The sequence below is a fragment of the Seriola aureovittata genome, chromosome 5, assembly GCF_021018895.1.
Source record: "Seriola aureovittata isolate HTS-2021-v1 ecotype China chromosome 5, ASM2101889v1, whole genome shotgun sequence".
Lineage (NCBI taxonomy): Eukaryota > Metazoa > Chordata > Actinopteri > Carangiformes > Carangidae > Seriola > Seriola aureovittata.
The window spans coordinates 8,555,773-8,576,138 of NC_079368.1; the positions used below are offsets into that span (position 1 = coordinate 8,555,773).

The following is a 20,366-nucleotide window of genomic DNA, read 5'->3' on the forward strand; positions in this document are numbered from 1 at the left end:
ACTGGCTACAGAAATAAATATTACCGTAAAACTTGAAATATTTTCAAATAACTTAAAGTGGCACACTTAAAATTTACACATGAAGATCAGTTTATTTGTTCGAAAGAGTAATACTCAGCCTATGAAAACAGCTGTATGTCTTTCATGGTTCTGAGTTAAGCTCTGAAGAGAAAATAACTCTTGTGATGTAATTAGGCTGAGACTTCAAATTTGTAACATAAACTGTTGGGATGGAGTTTGAAAGACATGGGCATTTACTAGTCAAAGTCAAACAAAAGACTATTAGGTTGCATTATGGGAATGGTAGTGTTTTTGGGGCTTGGCCCATACTAATCACTAAAAGTCAGGATATCTCAGTTTGTTCTTTGTGTGTATGTCTCTTGTTAGTCCTTATACCAAATTGCCTTTAATACCTATTGCTAGGCAATTGATATAGACTAAATATTAGCCTACATCATGCATAATTTTACAACACTGTATTATATATTAATTATAGATAAAACACCATGCAAACTCATTAGGGAGATATACAGTCCTAAAAGGAAAGCAATTAAGAGTTTCAGAGTTTAACATTAGGACTATTAATACAGCCCTTGCTACATAGCCTAATAATAATATATTTGGAAAACATGCTAGGCTTTAAATTGATAAAATTAATTAATTATATTGTTGCAGTGATTGGTCAATAAAAAGGTAAAGTACCTCCTGTCTAACATAATTAAAAACAAAAAGTAGCAGTTTATGAGCATCGAAACGTTATCCCTTTTATTTGCTTACTCACAGTTTTAACTTGCAGTAAAACTGGGCATACAAGCTAGCTAAAAGTGCCATTTCTGCCTGTGCTCTCTGTCCCGAAAATGTGGGTCAAAAAGTGAGCCTGGGTAGACTAACCCTTCACTTTATACGACATGACACGTGTAAATGCTCTTAAAGCATACAAAGAGTTAGTGTATGACCAATGGTACCGCGACGTCAGTGTCTCTCGGGCACGGAGCAGAGCTGGTCGGGGCCAGGAGCGACGTCACTCCCTGACGGCGGCATCAGAACAGAGCAGACGGCCATCCACGCAGCAGCAAGTCGTTCGCTCCGGAACTCGGCGAAGGAAGACAACACCGGGCAGCGGCTCTCTGCTTTTGGGACTGACTCCCTGGACGGCGACTTTCTGCTTCTGTAGCACAGGTAAACCCTGAAGTCGCTTTACATGGAAAAGCTTTATATGTTTCAAGATGCTTTTTCTGTGTTTTTTTAGTCAACTAGCTACAAGAAACAGCGTGGGTACTAAACGTTGGGAGTACAATGACTAGCAAGCTTCTATAGCACTATAGCTGTTGTACTGTAGCCATAAACTGTGTGTTGCTATGGTACTGCCTGGCAACATCCCACACTGCTGCCGCGAGCTGCTAAAAACATGTCTCACTCATGTCAACAAAAAAAAAGATTATATGGAAACAAAGCGCACTTTCATGAGTTAATTCAGCCCTTCATTTGGTATGACTGCGTGTGTGCTTATTAGTTGTGTTGTTTGCCTTAGCCACCTGTTTTCATAAGACTCGAATAGAGTTAACGCTACAGTCAATTTGCTTTTCATATAATTATGCTAATTTAAAGCGTGGAACTTAAATATACTCGTCTCTGCACTTCAATTACCACCACACCTCCTGCTTCACACTGTGCATTGCCTGTTGGCTACATTCAGCAGCTTTTGCAGACAGTAGAAAGGTCGATGTCTGTTTTGAGTGTTTTTCCAGTCAAGTGCTCATGCGTCTGTGGCTTTAGGTGACAGCATTTCCTTTGTCTTTCCCTTTGTAACTGCTCTCTCCGTCTGTTTATTTTCGTAGTGTCTAAGTAATAACCAGAACCACAAGGCTTGAGCAAACACAAGATGGTGATTACCAGCGTGGCATCCTTCAGAAGGACATCACTGGCCATGGACACGAAGAGCAGATGTTTGCAGTGAAGGTGCCTAGTTTTCTATTCTGTGGCTCAGACAGCTGCTGTGGTTAGGCATCAGTGCATGCCAATGCCAGGCCTGATACAAAGAAATTCCATTATCTCTCATCTCCTGTCTGCTGTGACAGAGAGGAGGAAATCACCATACCATGCTGTCGTGAGGCTAGGAAGGAGGGAGCATTATGACTCAGAATGGAGGAGAAAAGAAAACTGTCACTCTTCAAATCCTCCTATAAGCGTGGTAGACAGCACACATGCTTATTTTAAGAGCAAGACCATATCCCTTTTTTGCTGTTCAGCTGGCAACTAGAACTACAGAACTATGTTGAGACCTGGCTTCTTTTTTCTTTTCATAAATTATTACTGAAACCTTTTACTTTTTCCCAAACTGTTATGTCTGTATACATTCCATGGATTAGAGTTAATGCTTTGAGTGAGAGCAAAGTGCAGCGGGGTGCATCCAAGGCAAACTCCGTTCATTGTATTTTAGTTTACACACCTCCTTATCTCAGCTGTCAAGAGGGAGGATTCTTCTCTACAGTAACTTACCCAGAGCAATAGAGATAGTGGTGGGAAAGGAGGGGTGGGAGGAGTGAGAAGAACAGAGAATGACTGTGAGGGTGTGAGCGTGCTTAACCCAGCCACTGAGTGACTCTTGTATCCAAGGACGAAGGTAGCAACGCATCCAAACGCCACTCTTCGCCCACGGACTTCTGTGAAGAAATGAGGTGGACACATAGGCACTCAGCAGCACTTGTATAGACTCAACAACCTGCCGGCCCCTCTTCTTAGGGCCCCTGGGGCTTGACTCGTCTGTCTGGAGTGCCAGGGCTGATGACTGAGCAGATCATGACCACAGCTAGAATGAACCACACAGAACGATAGACTCATTTAACTTGAATGGGAGTTGCTTTTTTTTTTTTTTTTTTTTTTAAATCCAAACCAAAACAAAACAAAAGCATCTTTCTCTTACCTCACCAGTGTCATTGCAGCTAAACTGGCACACATTTGTTGTATGTTTTTGGCAGAGGAGCAGATTGGAGAGGAGGTAGTAACAGGTGCTGCGTGCCAAGGTGGATTTGGAGGTGTGGAGGAGAGCTGAAGATCATGGGTAAATCAAACAGCAAACTCAAGCCAGAGGTGGTGGAGGAGTTGACAAGGAAAACCTACTGTGAGTACCTTCGTTTTTCTTTTTTTTTCTTTTTTTTTGGCTTGTCATTAGAATAGAAATCCTGCACAAACTCTTTTCAGCTAGACTGTCTGAATTTCAAAACATTCTGTCCACAGGTAAAATATCATACAGTATGTGATAGGAATACCTAACATTGATTCTGTTGCTGCTGTTTTGAAATCATATTTTCCACCCACTGTTTTCCATGCAGGCTTTACAGTAAATAGCCCTGCCTGTTGGGACATATTGGGATTCTAGATCAGTTTCTCATTAACAATAGAACAGAGCTACAACTAAATGTTAGCTGGGAATATGCTCCCTGTTTGATTTGAATTTGCATTTAAATGTTGTGTAGCAAATTATAATTGGTTAAGGTCTGGTAAAAGTTGTAATCAGCATCTTTAAGGCACACTGTAGGGATTTATGAATATGGAGATGCTGAGTTTGCCAGCAAGTTGGGGGTCTTAGTGATGAGGATGTTGTTTTATATGGATGCATGCTCCACATGTGTAAATATTTTACAAATGTATACACAGATAGATAGATTGATACAATATAAAGACATTCTATGTGAATTCATTCATAGCCTTAAATCTCAAAATTATAAATGGAACTCCTGCATAGAGACTCACAGAAATAGTGGGATAACAGGAGGGAATGGCCCAAACCTGAATCCTGTCCACAACTTTGCAAGAACATGGATTCTTGTTGTTTCTCGCAACTTATCAGGACATTGCAGATTGACAGCATTTGCTTTTCTCACCTTGCTAGAGCCTATAATAACTTATTTATTGACGATCTCCTACTGATTTTTTCCCCCACAGCTTTCAATCAAGTTTGAGCAGAGTTCACAATTACAATTACCACAACAATGTCTGCTCGGAAGACACTATATTAATCATTTGTGTGTTATTTCTGGAGCACAGCGTTATTATTATTATTATTTGAGCAGTACAGTGTGCAGGTGTGGGTGGGAGTTGACATCCATTGGCTGCTTAATGACAGTGTTATTTGTGTGGTGAGTCTCTCCCCAGCAGAACCAAGGAAGGCAGGAAATTGCTGTGGAGGAAGATTGGGCTTCGTGCTGGGCTGGGCTGCTTGCTGCTGTCCTTTACTCACTCCCTCTCTCTTTTTCTTCCTCTGTCTCTCTCTCTCTCTTACCCTTTTACCCTGTCTCTCTCGCTTTATCCCCTAATTGCCCTCTTTGAGCAGGGAATGGAATAGTATAATTAGGATCTTATCTGGTTAGCATCGCTGAGAGGGGCACCAAGCTTTCTCTCCCAGCGTGATCATTCTCCCTTGTTCTGTTGTTGCTTGACTTGAGCCTCTTTCTCTTGCTCTCCCATGAGAAGCTTTGTCTGCCATTTTAGTCAACGCTTTCCTTTGGTTCTTGACAGATTGGGGACTTAGCAAATTTCTCTGGGCCTATGTGTCTTTTTGTTTCAGTGGTAGAAGAAGTAGGGTGTTTTTTTCCCTGCAGATAATGCTGTGTGTTGACAAGCAACCAATGAAGCTAAGGCCAGATCTAAGGCCTGTTTAGTTCAAAAATAATATCTGTTGATGTCTGTCTTCTGCTTTGTTGTAGATTTGAAACCGCTTCATATGAAAATGATTATGGCCTTACATTTTCAATAAAACACTTTCATGGCCAAAGAGAACATTAAGCCATGCAAAGGCTCTGGCTAGCCAGTGTTTAGTGAAAACTGTGGCAAATAGTTGCAGCCTCACCTGTCCATTAAAGAGCTTAATTCAACCCAGAAATACTCTTCCTAATGACTGTTCTGGCATTACATGGATAAAATAATAAAATGTCTGCAGGATGTAAGCAAGGCCCATATAATAACATGATGATTTTATAAGTTGTCAAATCCATGAAGAGGCTCACAGTGACAGACTGCAAGCTGGATGTGTTCTAGCAGACCCCGAAGGGCCAACCGGCTGAGTGGGCCCTGCACTCTCCTGCAATTGGCTGATTGCATTATTGCCCATTGCCTCTGACTGAGTTATGTAATAAAAAAAATTATTAAATCATAGCCATGGTAAATTGCCTCAATTTTTGACTACATTGACCAATTTAATGGTAGCTTGGCTTGGCTGACAGTTGTGAGATTGACCCTGACATTTATTGCCCAGGAAAGAGTCACATGATGGGTTTCTTGGTGAAATGCTGAACAGAACAAATTGAGGTTGAGATATATGCAGGCGAAAGCTACTTGACCTGGCCTCCTTATTGATAGCCTCTGTATTATTCTGCTCCAGCACTACACCAGTGTCATTATGGAATGCTTTGTGTAAATCTGGCGCAGTGTTCACAAAAATCATGTTTACCCTTGTCATAAATGTATTTGTTGTCTTAAATGTATCTGACTGGGCTCCCACAATGTGAGGGTGTTGGATAATGGTGATTTGATTTGACCAAAAATGTGGCAAGTAGGTGTCTAAGCCTGGAACTCATTGTTTACTTTGATTCCTTGGTTGTACACGTTTGTATTAACCCTGACCGTGAGTTGCTCAAGGTTAAACATTACAGTAGAGGAAATTATCGATTAACTAACTTGCTATTTGTTGTGTTTATAAGCCTCTTGCTTTGCCTCAGGCCCAACACAAGAGATAACAGACATCTATCATCAGACTTACAACAACTACATGAATTCAGAAAGTCTCAATCAAAGGGAAAACCTGGTTAAACTAATGCTATTAGTTTTCAGCCTTTGTTTTCATTAGTAACCTCAGGGGCCAACAGGCTTAAAATTGCTTAGGTTACTTGAGAGAAAGTAAAGAGACAAGGGAAAGCCATGAGGAATTGGTTGATTAGATACTGGCAGATAATGGTGCTTGCGTGGGCATGATAACACGTCTCCCCTCCTAAACTCTTCTCTTTCTTAAATCTGTGGCTGACCTTCATTCCCTCAGCCTTGTTTGTCTTTTTCTGTGGCTCCCTGGGGTTCACTCCCACTTGTCCTCTACTCTGCAGGCCAGGAGAAATTATTATTCATCTCCTCTGATAGTATGCTGGAATTGATAAATTGTACACTCAACTAAACATGGCTATTTTCCAATAATTGCATGTTGACACTGTTGAGTATTTTTGGTCAAGTCAGAAGATTTGTGGAAGAAGGGATTGGGCCAAGATGATTAATGATGCTACTACTTGGCTCCTGTGTTGTATCTAACAGCCAGCTACTCTTTTTCTAGGACAACCAAAGTTTTTCTCCAAACTAACATAACTCTGTATCTCTCTTACAGTTACGGAGAAAGAGGTGCAGCAGTGGTAAGTGTGTCCATTAATTTTTAATGAGAATTTTCCATTCCTGATGTGAGGCTAGTCATATATTTGCAATTGTTTCTTTACTGGTAGAACTCACAGGAATCAGGGGGTCTTATCTTGACCCACTTGCAAAAGCCACATTGATGTTCTTGAGTCCACCGATAGTGTATTTACAGTTGGTTTGATAGTCGATTTGAAGCCATCTCCCTCACGCTACCCTGAAGACAGACACGTTCTGAAAATAGAATGACTTTGAAGCCTTACTGAGACTGAGTGACTTTGGAGGCTGATAACACTGATATAAACATTTCCATGATGCATTCCTCAACAACCTTTTTGCTCTGTTTGCAAAAAGGGATGTGTGATAACAGAAGAATGGCGGGGGCACAAGGTTGTTTCACTCTCAGGCACTTAATGACTACATGGCTACAGAGCCTCCACAAGGTTGCAGATTAGTAATCCTCTCTGTCATACTCTCTACCTATTAGTCAGTGTGACCAGCACCAGCATCATCTTGCAGAGGTCTAACCTTTATCTGTTCCCAGCCTGTGCTCACTGTGTTGTAACATGTACTTACATATATCCAAATGAAATGTGTTTGTGAAACACTTACACCTTAGGCCAGGATGATTCTCAGTGCCGTGGTGAGAGTGATCATTACTGTTAAGGTGTGATTTTCTGAATGTCTTTCTGAAGGCACAGAGTGATAGACAATGCATCTTCATTACAGAGATGATTCAAGCATAAGCGTAGTCATTGCTTTTGTTTGCTGCATGCTGCTGTTGGACTATTGTTTCTTTGGAAATGAAAAACAAAGAATAGTGTATGTCAGAAGAGGGAGCACTGTAATAAAGTGATCACTCTTCCATGTTCACACTTCAGTTCTCCTGCTTTGGTTTTGCATTTCACAACCTAATTCTGCATGCATGAAAAGAGCTCTGCCTCAAGAGCTCGTTGCTGTTCATGTCCCTTGTTAGGGAGTTTACGGGGGGGAAGGAGCCTGGGCACATTCACAGCCACACAGCAGCAGCAGAAGCAGCAGCATTAGATATCACTGGGCATTGGCAGGTCCAGAGCCCCCAAGCTGGCCTGTCTCTCGGGCTGCCTGAGCGCACTGGGACGGAATACCCCCCACCCGGCTTAAACCTCCACCCTTCGGCTGTGCAGCCAGCTAGCTCACCATCACTCTCACTGTCTTTCACAGGAAAGTTTGCATGAGTCCTCACTTGAAGATCAGCAGCAATCAACATGGCTGAGTGTGAGGGATGAGAGGGAATTTTACCAGGGGAAATGCCAGATGGCGTGTAATTAGAGCACAGGCACAGACACAGAAGAATTAGCAGGGTTAGATAAATGCCTGTGTTGTGCATTAAATTTGTTCCCCTTTCTAATTCTCCTCAAAGGGAACATCATTAGTATGCCTGAGGCTCACCTGAAATCAATAACAAAATGCCATAGTGCAGTGATGTTCCTGCCAGCTAGGCAGGAGCAAGAGAAACATCCTGCACAACTCTTTAGATAGCCACCATGGTAGATGCCAAGGAGTAGGAGCCAGTGCCAGTAATAAATACTTTATCTTCATGCTGGCTCCCCAATGGGGTCTGATGCACAATGTCACGTCTGCTATGTCCCTGCAAGTATAGTGCATAGTTGCATTGTTACCCCGGCTCAAGTATAGTCTGACCGTGTGTGTGTCTTAGCACCAGTGTCACCAAGTCAGACTTCTTGTACATGATGTGCTCTTAGCAAATTAAGGTGATTCTCACAATGACTGTTGAATAGCTGACACTGAGGTAACATGTATACGCTGGTACATTGCTTACTGTATCTATTTTACCAATGTATGTGTGTGCACTGCTTATGTAACCGCACTGCTAATATGTTAAATGTAGTAGTCAGCCTAAAATGGACGGCCTATGCCTCGTCAAGCAAATTAATTTGACTGTCTGAAGAGGGAAGATAACATTTCAGCAACAGTGATTCAGGCAAGCCTTTGATAAATCAAAACTCAAAGTGCATATTAAACATTTTTACAAGTCTGATCAATACAGAATTTTTGAGGTTAATATTTGAGAGTTTAACAAAGAGGTCTCAGCTAACTTTTTTTTTTTAAACACATAATATAACCAAACTTTTTTGATACTCTCTTGAATTTGGTTTTTAAAGATTTGTGACAAAGACATTTAGGGAGATTTTACAGCTGAAAACTGTCAAAAACATAACTCTGAGAGCAAACTTGAACTATGCTGAACTATAATGAACATCAGACGAAGTACAGTAATGAATGATCTGGGTAATCTTTTACAATGGACATGAAATTGTTTTTCAACAGCTGTAATAGCCTATCGCCAATAACTAGGTGAACTGCGACGGCTTTACACATGATAGTCTGTTCACAGATCCTGCATATATGTGTGTGGAAAAAAAACCTATAAAAATCTTTTCGTGGCTCCAGAGGGAGCTGTGTGAAATCTGATAAATTGCCTCAAGCGATGTCAACTAAATCAGTGTCACTTGGGGCTGAAGACTGCAAGTTAGGAAATGAAAAAAAAAATCTGGAGGCGTCGAGTTAGAAAGAAGCAATCTTTACCAGACCTCTTAAACCCACCGCTAATCTGTGCTTGGGGCAGGCGGTTTGAGGCTACATCAGCTGCTGTTAGGGTAATACACCCAAACCTCCAACAGAACTGTAAGATGTAAATTTAAATAATTGATGTTTTGTTTGTGATGGCAATTTTGTTTAGTTTTAATACAGCCATAAAATGTATTTGTCATCACTTCTTGGGTATCCAAGAAAGAGCAACAGAGAGAGACTCTTGCTTACTCTTTAGTTGTTCTTTCTCTTACTCACAGGGTAACATACACTTTGCCACACATGCCACAAGTCCTTAAGGTGCTCTTAAAATTGTAACAACTGGTTACAGAAAATAAACCTTCTTACACTCTCAGGCAGGGAACAAAGGGGTGCTAAAGTGATCTAGTATTGCACTTTCATAAAGTTGAGTGACACATAAGACACAGATTTAAATAAGTGGTCGAAATCAAAGCAGCAGAGGCCAGGATATACTTTTAACCTTTTAGCCTCCACATTTCCCATAATGCAACTCTAGTGCCTTTCATAAGACTGCTGCTGCCTAAATACCCACTTCTTTCAAACTCCACAACTCCAGTTTGTAACACAGGTTAATTGGGAGTTGGGAAAGCTTGTTCAGAGCCACAGAAGACATGTTTCCACAGTACTGAGTAGTTGTATAAAGTACACACCAATCTCAGCCTCACAGCAACTTCATCAGGGTGTCTGGACCACATTATTTATGTGGTCTGTGATGTTAATTCAACTATATGGATTCATCCCTTTGTCAGTGCAATGCAGGCTACTGAAAAGCTTTTTTTCATGAGTTATGTGAACTCCAATCAGAAACACCCTTCTGTACTGTAATTTCTGTTCTACATAAACTCTGATATCAATATATATGTAATAAGCAGACGTATGGGTATTAGAGTACCAATGTAATTTAGTTTGTTTGTCCATCCATCCATTAGCTATACCCCTTATCCTTTGAGGGTTGCAGGCAGCTGGAGGTGAGAGGCGGGTTGCACTCTGGACAGGTCACAGGGCACACCTATAGAAACAAACAACTCTTCACACTCACATTCACACCTATAGGCAGTTTAGAGTCACCAGTAAAGCTAACCTGCATGTCTTCGGAGTGGGGAAGGAAGCCGGAGTACCAGGAGCAAACCCTGGCAGGCATTGGGAGAACATGCAGAAGGCCCAGGCCAGTCAGCAGGTTTGAACCCAGAACCTTCAGCGTTTGTTTGTGATAAACTAAAATTGGCTGATATTTGACCCACCGGAAATTACTGAAGAAGAACAGAATAGACACTTCTTGTAAACTATGTAGCTGTCAGGTAAAAGTATTATTATTGTGGCTGTTAAGATTGTTTAATTTTATCACTCCGGCTGCACCTGTGACACCCAAAATACGTCATTACTGCCCAAACAAATCAAACTCTTGGAATTTGTATTAATGCTCTATACCTAAAAATGTATACTGTATGCACTGTACACATATAAGCTATACAGTATGTATCATTCAGCCTTTTACATTGGTTTCAGAAATATAATATTCCATAGTAACACTTTAAAAATGACTAAAGAATTCAGGTGAAATGGGTCGGCTCTGGATTATGATATGCTTTGTGTGTTCTGTACTTTGAATACCAATTAGGTTGTATTCTGCATTATAGAGAGCTAGGCTTTCATTTTCCTGCATATCTCCAGATAATTCAAATGTGAGAATTACATGGTTCTGCTCTCTTCTCGCTTCTCTTCTCGCTGAACTTTTTCCCAGCTGCTCCTCAAAGCGTCTCTCCATCTCTTTGACTGTATGGAGCTAGCTTCATTATCTCCCAGGCAGATTAAAAGTAAAGAGTTTAAGAGGAGTGAGGAGCTAGAGTGTTAGTGGAAAAGATCTTTCCTGACCTTCATTCTTCATCAGAACACTCTCTGTGGCCTTAATTACAGCCTTGGCTTATTTTGAACAGTTTTAACTGAATCACAGACGAACATGCAGTGCTCCCTTGTGTGAACTTGCGTCATTTTTGCTGTTGATCAAGAGCAAAAGCTTTTTGCGATGCTTTTTATAACTAGAGAGGGTTATTATTTCCTCCTTCTCTTACTTTTCTTCTAGCATTTATTTTTGTAAAGGCTAACACTCTCTTTCTTACTCCTTGACCTGTTATGGTCTAGTAAGACTGAGGCTGCTTTTTTCCTTTATGAAGACATACAAGGAAACTACCTACCTTTGAGTGACTGCGCTTGAAATTGCTCATGAAATGCTTCTATATTTAGGCTAATAGAGACGTTAAGTCGCTCTCTAGATATGTCATTTCCAGGGGCGAGAGGAAGCTCTCAGACTTATCTATCAGCTACGCATATTATCAAAAGAGGACTAGAGAGTAATTTGATTAGAGTTAACCACTCTGGGCTTGCTATTGGATTAAGGCGATCGTCTTATCTGTGAATGAGACAAATAGCTTTGCACTTTACCTTTTTTGATCTAGCACAGTCAGTAGTACCTGCTGTGCCTGAAATGGGGATGTGGCTTCAGTCTATCATCTTTGTCAAGTCTTGTCTTAATTATGCATTCTCATTATGCTATAAACCCTTTTTTCTAACTCTTTAAATAATCTCAATATGTTCTTTATTTTTCAGGTACAAAGGCTTCATCAAAGATTGTCCAAGTGGGCAGCTTGATGCCGTCGGCTTCCAGAAGATATATAAGCAGTTCTTTCCTTTTGGAGATCCCACAAAGTTTGCCTCCTTTGTCTTCAATGTTTTTGATGAAAATAAGGTTTGTATTTAGATTTATATGTTCAGCTTCCTTTGTCACATCAAAATCACTGAGAAATAGTTTTGGACTGGTCTGTCCAGGGTTGCTGCAACATAAAGGAAGTTATGTTAACAGCGATAGTGTTTGAGGGGAGAGCTAATCTAAAGGGTCTTAATTCAGGTCAAGTCAGTTTGTGAGAACAGCAGCTCCTTCTTTCTGGCCAGCCAGAGGTTGCACAGAATAAAAAATCCTATTCATTTTGCTGCTGTTATTATTCCAGGGCCCTTTTTACTTTTTATATGAGAACTGCAGGCTCTCAGTTTTGTGTACAGAAGGTTATTTATTCAAACCCCTTTTGAATGAAGGCTGTTTGTTTTGGAAAGTGAAAATCAAATTTCTAGCCCAAAGTTAATCAAAATATAGAGTAAGAAAGATGTTAGTTATAGTTGGAAATTCCATGTCCAGTGTACTCTGCAAATTATTTTTTGTATCATGTGGAATGATTGTCCTATTTCTGTTCTTAATATTTTTATTCTTAACTTTAATGCTTGTACGAATAGAATTCTGATATATTTTTTTCATGTCAAAGGACCTTGAGAGCAAAATCCTACATGTGCCTTTTGAAATCAGTCTGAACATCGTCAGTCAATATTTCAACAGCACAAATGATTTAGTTTTCAAAAATAGGCACTTTGTGAAGAACTGAAGATGAGCTGTAGCATCAATAGTGAAATAGAAATGTAACCCTTAGTTGGAAATCTTTTTTTAAGGCTGTGTGCCAAAAAGTGTGTATATTTTTATTTATTTATTTATTTATTATTATTTTATATTTTGAATAAAACTATTGTCCTTATTATGAGGAGTCATCCTCTCAGGATTTGACGATAGGACGATAAAGCAAGCTTTAACAATAAGCTGCAGTTGTCTGAAGTAATCCACTTCATTGCAGCTGCACAAGATTATTCAATTTGTGTTTACGGAGACAAACTGTGGATGAGCAGCTCCTCGGGTGTTGGGGAGCCCCTGAGGGTTTATTGACTTCAGTTAAGAAGCTTTGTGTCAGGAAGATCATAAAACCCCTGTGTCTAATGTTAATCTACGACCTTCATTAGCGTTAGGCACCCCATAGTTAGAGAATGCATTGATCTTAACAGGTTTTATGACTTATGTAATCAGCAATGCATGACTTCAGCATTGTCTGGCTGGTCAGATGTCTGGTAGAGATAAACTTAGTCGACCCCAGGGCCATGAAAAGTGCTTGGCTTTTTTTGTGAAACAAGAGCTGTGGCTGATGGTTATAGGTGGGCCTCTGCTGTAGCAGAATGTGATGTAATACAGTTGTAGCTCACGAGAATATGAATTGAGCAAAGCCTGAAAGCTCCACTACCAGCCACTTTATATGTATTGCTTGTTGTGTACAAGTTGTTGTTTTCACTTGGAATCTAAACAGCATTTCATTTATGCAGCGCTGCAATTTGATTTAAGTCTTGTGCTGTTGCTTGAGGCTGGAGGTCATAACTTGATGAGCTGGTCTGAATCATTTCAGTTTGAGCCTCTCTGAGCTTTCGTTTTATATTTGATGACTATCCATGTTAGCAGATGTTTCTCTTCGCTGCACAAAGTGTGGCCTCACAGAAGAACACTGAAGGCCACAGCTTTGGGAGGTTAATTGGAAATTTTGAGCTTCTGTGGTAAGATTCAGTGCATGGGATTCTTGTAAATGCCACAGTGGATTATTTTCTACCTTGTTGGACAGATTTATCTGCCGAGCCCATTCATGATGTGGAATGATTTGAAAAATGTGAAAGAACTTTGTCCCAAAAATACAATGGTTGTATGTTTGTGTGCTGTAACTTTTAGACCATGAGCCAGTAGCATCCATCTTACTAATGACCAGAGGTGACATATTTCCGCCTCAGGAGAGAGCCAGGTGCAGGGTAAAAAATAGCAGCTGACTTGGAGCAAACGTCTGGCCCCGTTTTCAGCAGAATACAGCAAGGACATCATGAAAGAACAGCAAGGAGTTCATGAAAGTACAGCCACAGCAAGTGTGAAGTAAAATGCTCATCTTGTCTCTGGGCCATTTTCTCCCTCTCTTTCTCTCCCTGTTGTCGCTCTGTAGGACGGACGCATCGAGTTCTCTGAGTTCATCCAGGCCTTGTCAGTGACTTCTCGGGGGACTCTGGATGAGAAGCTGAGATGTAAGATGATGCACCCTCCTTCCCTATTTTTTGACATTCAAATAAAAGGATTTAGGATTGACTGCCATGAATTGCATATGAAAGAGGACTGGTTGGTTCCTAGAGAACAGCAAATAAAAATTGTGAACAAGATACAGCAGGAAACTTCAAGCTGGAGGTCAGGACCAAACCTCCCTTTGAAAACAGATCACCCTAGAAAAACTTAAGCTGGAATTATAACTTTTCGACAAAAAAAACAAAGTATGGTCATTATCTATATTCAGAACTACCACTGTAGCCTTTGGAAGTGGGAAGCCACCATGAAAGGATGCTCTCTGTCTCTACTCAGATTTCAACATTTCCAAAGACATGAAACTCTATGTGCTCTGTAATCCATGAAAATAAACTTTATATTTAATAAAATCTTTTGCTTTATATTTTGAGGTGACAGTAGCTTTCTGAAGCTACCAGAAATGGTTGTGAATCTCCACTTTGCTGCAGTTAAACCCATATAGTTTAATATCTTTCTCTGCACAGGGGCTTTTAAATTATATGACCTTGATAACGACGGCTATATTACCCGTGATGAGATGTTGAACATCGTAGATGCCATATACCAGATGGTGGTAAGTTTTATGAAACTTTAAAGGTTCAAACCTGTATTTTGTTTTAATTGTACAAAGTGTAATGATTTGATATCTTAGGGGAACACCGTGGAGCTGCCAGAGGAAGAAAACACGCCAGAAAAGCGAGTGGACCGTATTTTTGCGATGATGGACAAGGTGAGAAGTTTAACATTGAAATAATATCAAAAAACTGAAGTCATAAATACAATGATAATGCATTAGTTGCGATACCATTTGATGTTACATTCTATAGTTTAACATCAAACTTTGCCTGATGCTGATGCACGTGCAGTAAAGATCCTTAGTTCACCATTAAGAGGAGTGAATCTGCTTTTCTTGCAACCCTCAGGGCTTTGATATGGACACTGTTAAGTTTAGAGCTTTTAGTCTTAGCCATCACAGCGTCAATAACACTGCCCTCAGTCTATAAACATCATATATAGTGTCCTCCACCAGTAGCCCTTGGCGATATGCCCACTCCCTCAGCCCCAAGACTCTCTCATCTTTAGTGCAAGATGAGACGTCGCCTGCATGGGCAAGTAACTGCCAAGATCAGCCCATTGGTCTGGTTTTTTGCAGCGCAGCAGCACTTAATGATTTGTATTGGCAGAGAGTGGCTACCATCCAAGTGCACTGAACCAAAGATAAGTCCAACAGCATAGACCGGGGGTAGCATGATGTAGCCTGAGTGCTTCTTTTGCCCCCTTCTGGTAACTGTGTGTTAAAGCAGGATCAGGCTTCAGCTTCATTTTGTCTCATGTTCTTCCCTCAGAATGCAGATGGGAAGCTGACTCTGCAGGAGTTTCAGGAGGGCTCAAAGGCAGACCCCTCTATTGTTCAGGCTTTGTCACTCTACGATGGACTTGTGTAGGAATGTAAGGTGAGTGGGGTATTAATGAGCTAGTTCCTGCATACTTCTCCGCTTGGGTGATTTTCAATCCCAGGTCATACTTCAGCTTAAAGATAACACTGTGTAATTCTTATTTCATCAGAGCAAAAAGTACAAGAAAGTAAATTCACTCCGTGGGCTGAAACCAAAAAGGAAGAAGCCACTTTCTGCTCTCAGTTTGTTCTTATGAATTATTCAAATGTCCCACTTGTTTGCTGGCAATCAAATAGTCTTGCAGTCCTGAGTGAAGAGCGAGACAGCCCTCACCACTCACTGCCTATTGTAATGCATCAGCCACTGCCAATTGTTGATGACATCCTGCTCAGCGTTTTGTCAACTGTGAAGCGAAGCTTGCAAAGACATATTTTAGTCATGCAGTAGCTCTGTTCAGCGGTTATCGTGCATGCTCTGAACACACCCAGGTTTCATGACACCACTTAGTGTCTTCTGTTCAACTGATAATCACTCTTACAGATGGATCCAACTCAGCATCCTCGCCAATCCAGCACCATCACACCTGTAACAGGAGGAAGCCACATTTAACTCGCTTACCCAGACGTGGACTGCAAACTTTTGTCGCAAGGCCTCACGGCATCTGTGTCAAGTAGCTGTTCGTCTACATTTCCACCAAGGATCGTGAAGAAATATATCCTCTGATGTGAGGGAGAATTCAAACATGTCAGCAAAACCCTCAATCATTTATCTGTGCTTCTACAGCTATGTGGCACTGCGTACACCCTTGAGTGTTGTGGACTGTGTACGAGCATTTCCGCAAGCGCAGTGTTGTGGTTTCCCCACGGACAGGAAGTGAATTCCCTCGGAGATGTTAGTGTGCGTCTTGTTCACATACTGTAAACCAGGGAGAACTGCTCAGAGGAACTGTGCTGCTGCTTCATCACCACACAGAGAGACTCTAAACCTGGGAAAATCTGGAAAGATGTATTACAAGGTGATAACGGGAACACTAGCATTAATTACAGTTTCAAAGCAGTATAGTGTATATTGTATAATGTAAATATAATGGTAATTTATTTTCTGCTTTGCTGCATTTATGGGAATTTCCTCATAAATATGGAATGAAGTTTTATTTTTTATCAAAGGTGTTGAAATGTATTGCACTGTATTTTTCATTATTATTGTGGGATTGTTTTTTTTCTCACATTGAAGTTTCCTTTTCCTGAGAGAACAGGGTTTCTATTTGAAGAAGAGTGTTGAAGAAGTGGGGGGCTTTTCTATGGATTATTTTACTATGTTTGCAGTCTGTGCATCCTATTGTGTTTTCACTTCCCCGTTAGCAGGAGCGTCTGGTGTCTGCAGTGTTGCACAGCCACATCCTGAACGACATGACCAAGCAACACGGCGAATTCTCCCAGCTTACATCTGAATTGAGGCTCATTATTTCTTTTGAGAGCATCGCACCCCACCCTCAGCACACACAAAGCACTGGTCATTGAGAGACACAAACAGACATCAATTCTGGTTGTAAAGCTTTTGCGAGCTCTGTGGTTGCAATTGTCCACTTCGTATTTGTCCTGTGTGAGGCCAGAGCATGTGATGCCTTTTTTCATTCTTGGATTATTTTAGTTAGAGCATTAAGATGTTTTATCAGCTTCACTGATTTTATGCCTTATGCAAATGATAATTTACGAACCGATAAATGTCATTTACCTGTTGATTAACAGTATAAGAGCACAGAATAAAATGCATTTAAGTGGCTAACTTTTTTTTATTACTGTATTGTTAGTCTGGAATGGACAAAAAAATGTGTTTAATTTTGTATTTAACTGTTTCTTTGATTTTATGAGCTGCATTGTGAAATGACTCACAATTGCTCACAAATGTCTTTGTAAAATGTTAAACTCCCCTAATGATAATCAATTCTTAAGAAAATTGTCCAAAATTCAACCTACCTATTGCATGGTATTTAAAATGTCAAACACTATGAATCCAATATCACACCTAGCCACTAAACCAATACAGAGCAATTTCATGTCAAGCTTTAGTGCCTGTTGTGCTTTGAGACACAGAATGGTACATGCCACTTTGCTCTGCAGTATAAGCCTGCACTCTGTGGTTGTGTAATGAAAAGTGAACTGCATAAAACTGTGATGTCTGGCTATTGATGGGTGGATTAATGAGGCTGGGTGGCTTCTCATGTAGGAGCTGCTGGGTCTGTCTGCTCACTGGGCCTGCTCAGACCTGCTCTCTGTTTTCTTCTCATCAAGGACAGATGGAAGTGATATCAGGAGGAGGAGGAGGAGGTCAGGAGGGTCCAGAGCTTTGGCCAGAGAGAGAGACTTCTCTGTCCTTTTGGTAAATTTTTTAATTCACTTCGTATTTTATAAAAGCTTCTAATGTAACATCTGCGACTAAGTGCAGCAAAAGACAAGAGGATCAAAATATTCTGGGTCTCAGACTCTTCCTTTGGAAGAAGACACTGAATTATTTACATTGATAAGATCTGGGCTGGCAGCCTCTGTGAGGTCTGATCTCCTCATACAAGATATGTCATAGCCAGACATCAAGTGCGTAAGAGTAATGTTTAAACATCAATAACACATTTCTGTTTACATCAGCAACAAAGTAAAAAGGGACAGTGACATTTCTGTGTGGCACGCCAAGCTATTCCACCCATTCATATGCCAAGGGGATATTTCTCAGGGTGGGCTACGTACAAAATTAGATTGGTGTCAGCTGAATATAAACGATGGCTATTTATAAAAACGAGGCTGTTACTGAGACAATGTTCTCGCCATGTCCAGAATACAGACTCCAGACTCCGCTGGTAATGTGCGTACGCCTGTTAAAAACTGAGTCTCTAGGGGCCCACCTCGATTGCGGGAAAAAACATCGGATTGAAGGGGGAATGTAGGATAGGGTTAAAGCCTGGAAGTCACAGTGGGGTCGAGTTACACACACACACACACACACACACACACACACACACACACATACACACAAAAAAAAATCAGGTTGGGTCTCGGGAACCTTTTAATACCCATCTCCGCCCCCGTTTGAAGCGTCAGAGCACCAGCTCTCCAGGGGCTCTCCAGCACAGAGCCAGTCCACACGCTCCTCCAAACTTTACGCACGGATGTTCTCCTGTGGAAGTATTTTACACTGGATTTTGATGTGTTTCAGCTCAGGCGTATTGTTCCAAAATATCTTTTCTACCGACTGGAAGCAGTCCCAGACTTGTTTGAGTATCTTTGAAATCTGAACTTTTTGAAAACTTTCTTTTACTCTTACCATTTTTATGTGATCAGCCTCAATCCATCAGACAGATGCAGTAAATCTGAAAAAAAAAAAAAATGACCGGTGTCTTATTTAAGTGCCTAGTCTTGGCGCTCTATATCAGCACGCACAGGCTGTTGGCAGTCCCCCGGGTTGAGGAGGATGATGGATCTGGTGACAGCGCCTCGACCCTGGCCTTTGTGTTCGATGTTACCGGCTCCATGTACGACGATCTGAAACAGGTGATAGAGGGCGCATCGCGGATCCTGGAGAAGACCCTGAATCGGAGGACCAGACCCATCAAAAACTTTGTCTTGGTCCCCTTCCATGACCCAGGTACTGTTTTATTAAATGCACTTGAAAAAATCAGTTCATACCAAACACGTTTCCATTTTTGTGACAGTGGTAGAGTTGGATTCTGAATATTTTTTTTGTGTATTATTGCACATAATTACTATTTATTGTAGAAGTTAAAAAGCCAAAGTGGGCCCTGATTGTGTGGCCAGACCTCTTCAGAGACTACACACGTACTTGTTGCATCATTACAAACTCAATGGGACAATATATGTAAACTGTTGCTATGTTTTCTGTAGCTGTCATTTACAAAGTTTTACTTGAAAAGATCACAGAAACAACCTGTAGCACATGCTGTAACTCAGAGCAGCTTCATTAGAAGTCAACTTTCGTGGAGCAGCACCTTGAACTCAAACTGATAGAAGAATATGTGAGCTTATAGACTGAGGAGTCAGCGGGACAGGTAAGGGTCCTCACCCCCCGCATCTGACCTCCAATATGAGAAAACTTCAGCTTGAAAATAAGAGTGCTCTAATGGGGGAGGGTGTTTGAGCACTGATGAGAAGCATATGCTGTCTGCTTGTGTGTAATTACCCCAATCACCCCCTCCCCACCCACCCACCCCACCCTACTCCTCCCTCTCCTGCATCCAAGCCTCCGGAAAACCCTCACAGACCCCAGTTTAGCCAGCCAGGGGGGATGGTGGGCTGCACTAACACCACACATTTTGTCTTGTGTTTAATGCGCCCTGCCCTTGGGGACCTTGTAAACTTCCAGGATTGCAAAGAGGCCGCGGTGGCTGACAAAGAGGCGTGACAGTGCTGTCAGTGTTTTACAGGCACTCATGAGAGGGAGACAAGGACTTGAAAGCCTCTGCTATTGGGAAACAGATTGAGAATGAGTTAGAAATGTCATCAGCTGACACAAGCTCTTTGTCATTAGTCTCACAAAGATACTTCAAAATGATATTTGACATTTAGAATAACAAGCACAGACAGAGAAATCACGACGCTCCACCCTACCTGATGAGAGTCTTCTCTGTAATAACTTATAATGAAAAGCTTGTGTTTAAGGACATGCACTGTTCTTCCGCAAAAATGTTGCATTCACTGAGTATTGGCTAATGTTTACTGTTTCATCGATTGGTTCCAGAACATAAGCAAGTGTCTCTGACAGGCTCTTATCCATCGCGCTGGGATCGGCTGCTGCTCCTTGAGACCTGAGGGAGACACCCAATAGAAAAGGCTGACTGCAGCTGCAAAACAAGAGATTAATCCGTCATCATTCAAATTCTGGCCGGAGTGCAGGGACTTGTGTAAAACAAAACCATAACATTGTAATTTTATCAGTGCGCCAGTCTAGCTTCTCTTGTGCTTTGTGGTGTGTGGAAATGACATTCACATCTTGCATAAAAGCTA

General features: G+C 41.2%; 2 protein-coding genes across 2 annotated transcripts in view; both read left to right on the forward strand.

Annotated features, from left to right (window-relative positions):
* The first annotated feature begins 973 nt into the window (after positions 1 to 973).
* On the forward strand, positions 974 to 17,139 carry LOC130169541 (neuronal calcium sensor 1). Its single transcript, XM_056376392.1, has 10 exons — positions 974 to 1,179; positions 1,839 to 1,959; positions 2,979 to 3,121; positions 6,368 to 6,392; positions 11,608 to 11,746; positions 13,848 to 13,926; positions 14,443 to 14,531; positions 14,610 to 14,687; positions 15,304 to 15,411; positions 15,895 to 17,139. Exons 3-9 carry the CDS (start codon positions 3,058 to 3,060, stop codon positions 15,400 to 15,402), a joined length of 573 nt encoding a protein of 190 aa, XP_056232367.1. The 5' UTR covers positions 974 to 1,179; positions 1,839 to 1,959; positions 2,979 to 3,057; the 3' UTR covers positions 15,403 to 15,411; positions 15,895 to 17,139.
* Positions 17,140 to 18,349: 1,210 nt separating this feature from the next.
* Positions 18,350 to 20,366, forward strand: part of hmcn2 (hemicentin 2) — a 44,168-nt gene continuing 42,151 nt past the window's right edge. Inside the window, exon 1 of the mRNA XM_056376393.1 lies at positions 18,350 to 18,990. Within this exon, the coding sequence (XP_056232368.1) occupies positions 18,732 to 18,990 (259 nt within the window). The 5' untranslated portion in view covers positions 18,350 to 18,731. The remainder of the gene's footprint in view (positions 18,991 to 20,366) is intronic.

Bases quoted from the DNA above. Each gene is read 5' to 3' on its own strand.
- LOC130169541 (XM_056376392.1), top strand. From the start codon at position 3,058: ATGGGTAAATCAAACAGCAAACTCAAGCCAGAGGTGGTGGAGGAGTTG. The intron at 11,747-13,847 runs GTTTGTATTTAG...GTCGCTCTGTAG, and splicing joins ATGTTTTTGATGAAAATAAG to GACGGACGCATCGAGTTCTC. The intron at 14,532-14,609 runs GTAAGTTTTATG...TTGATATCTTAG, and splicing joins ATGCCATATACCAGATGGTG to GGGAACACCGTGGAGCTGCC.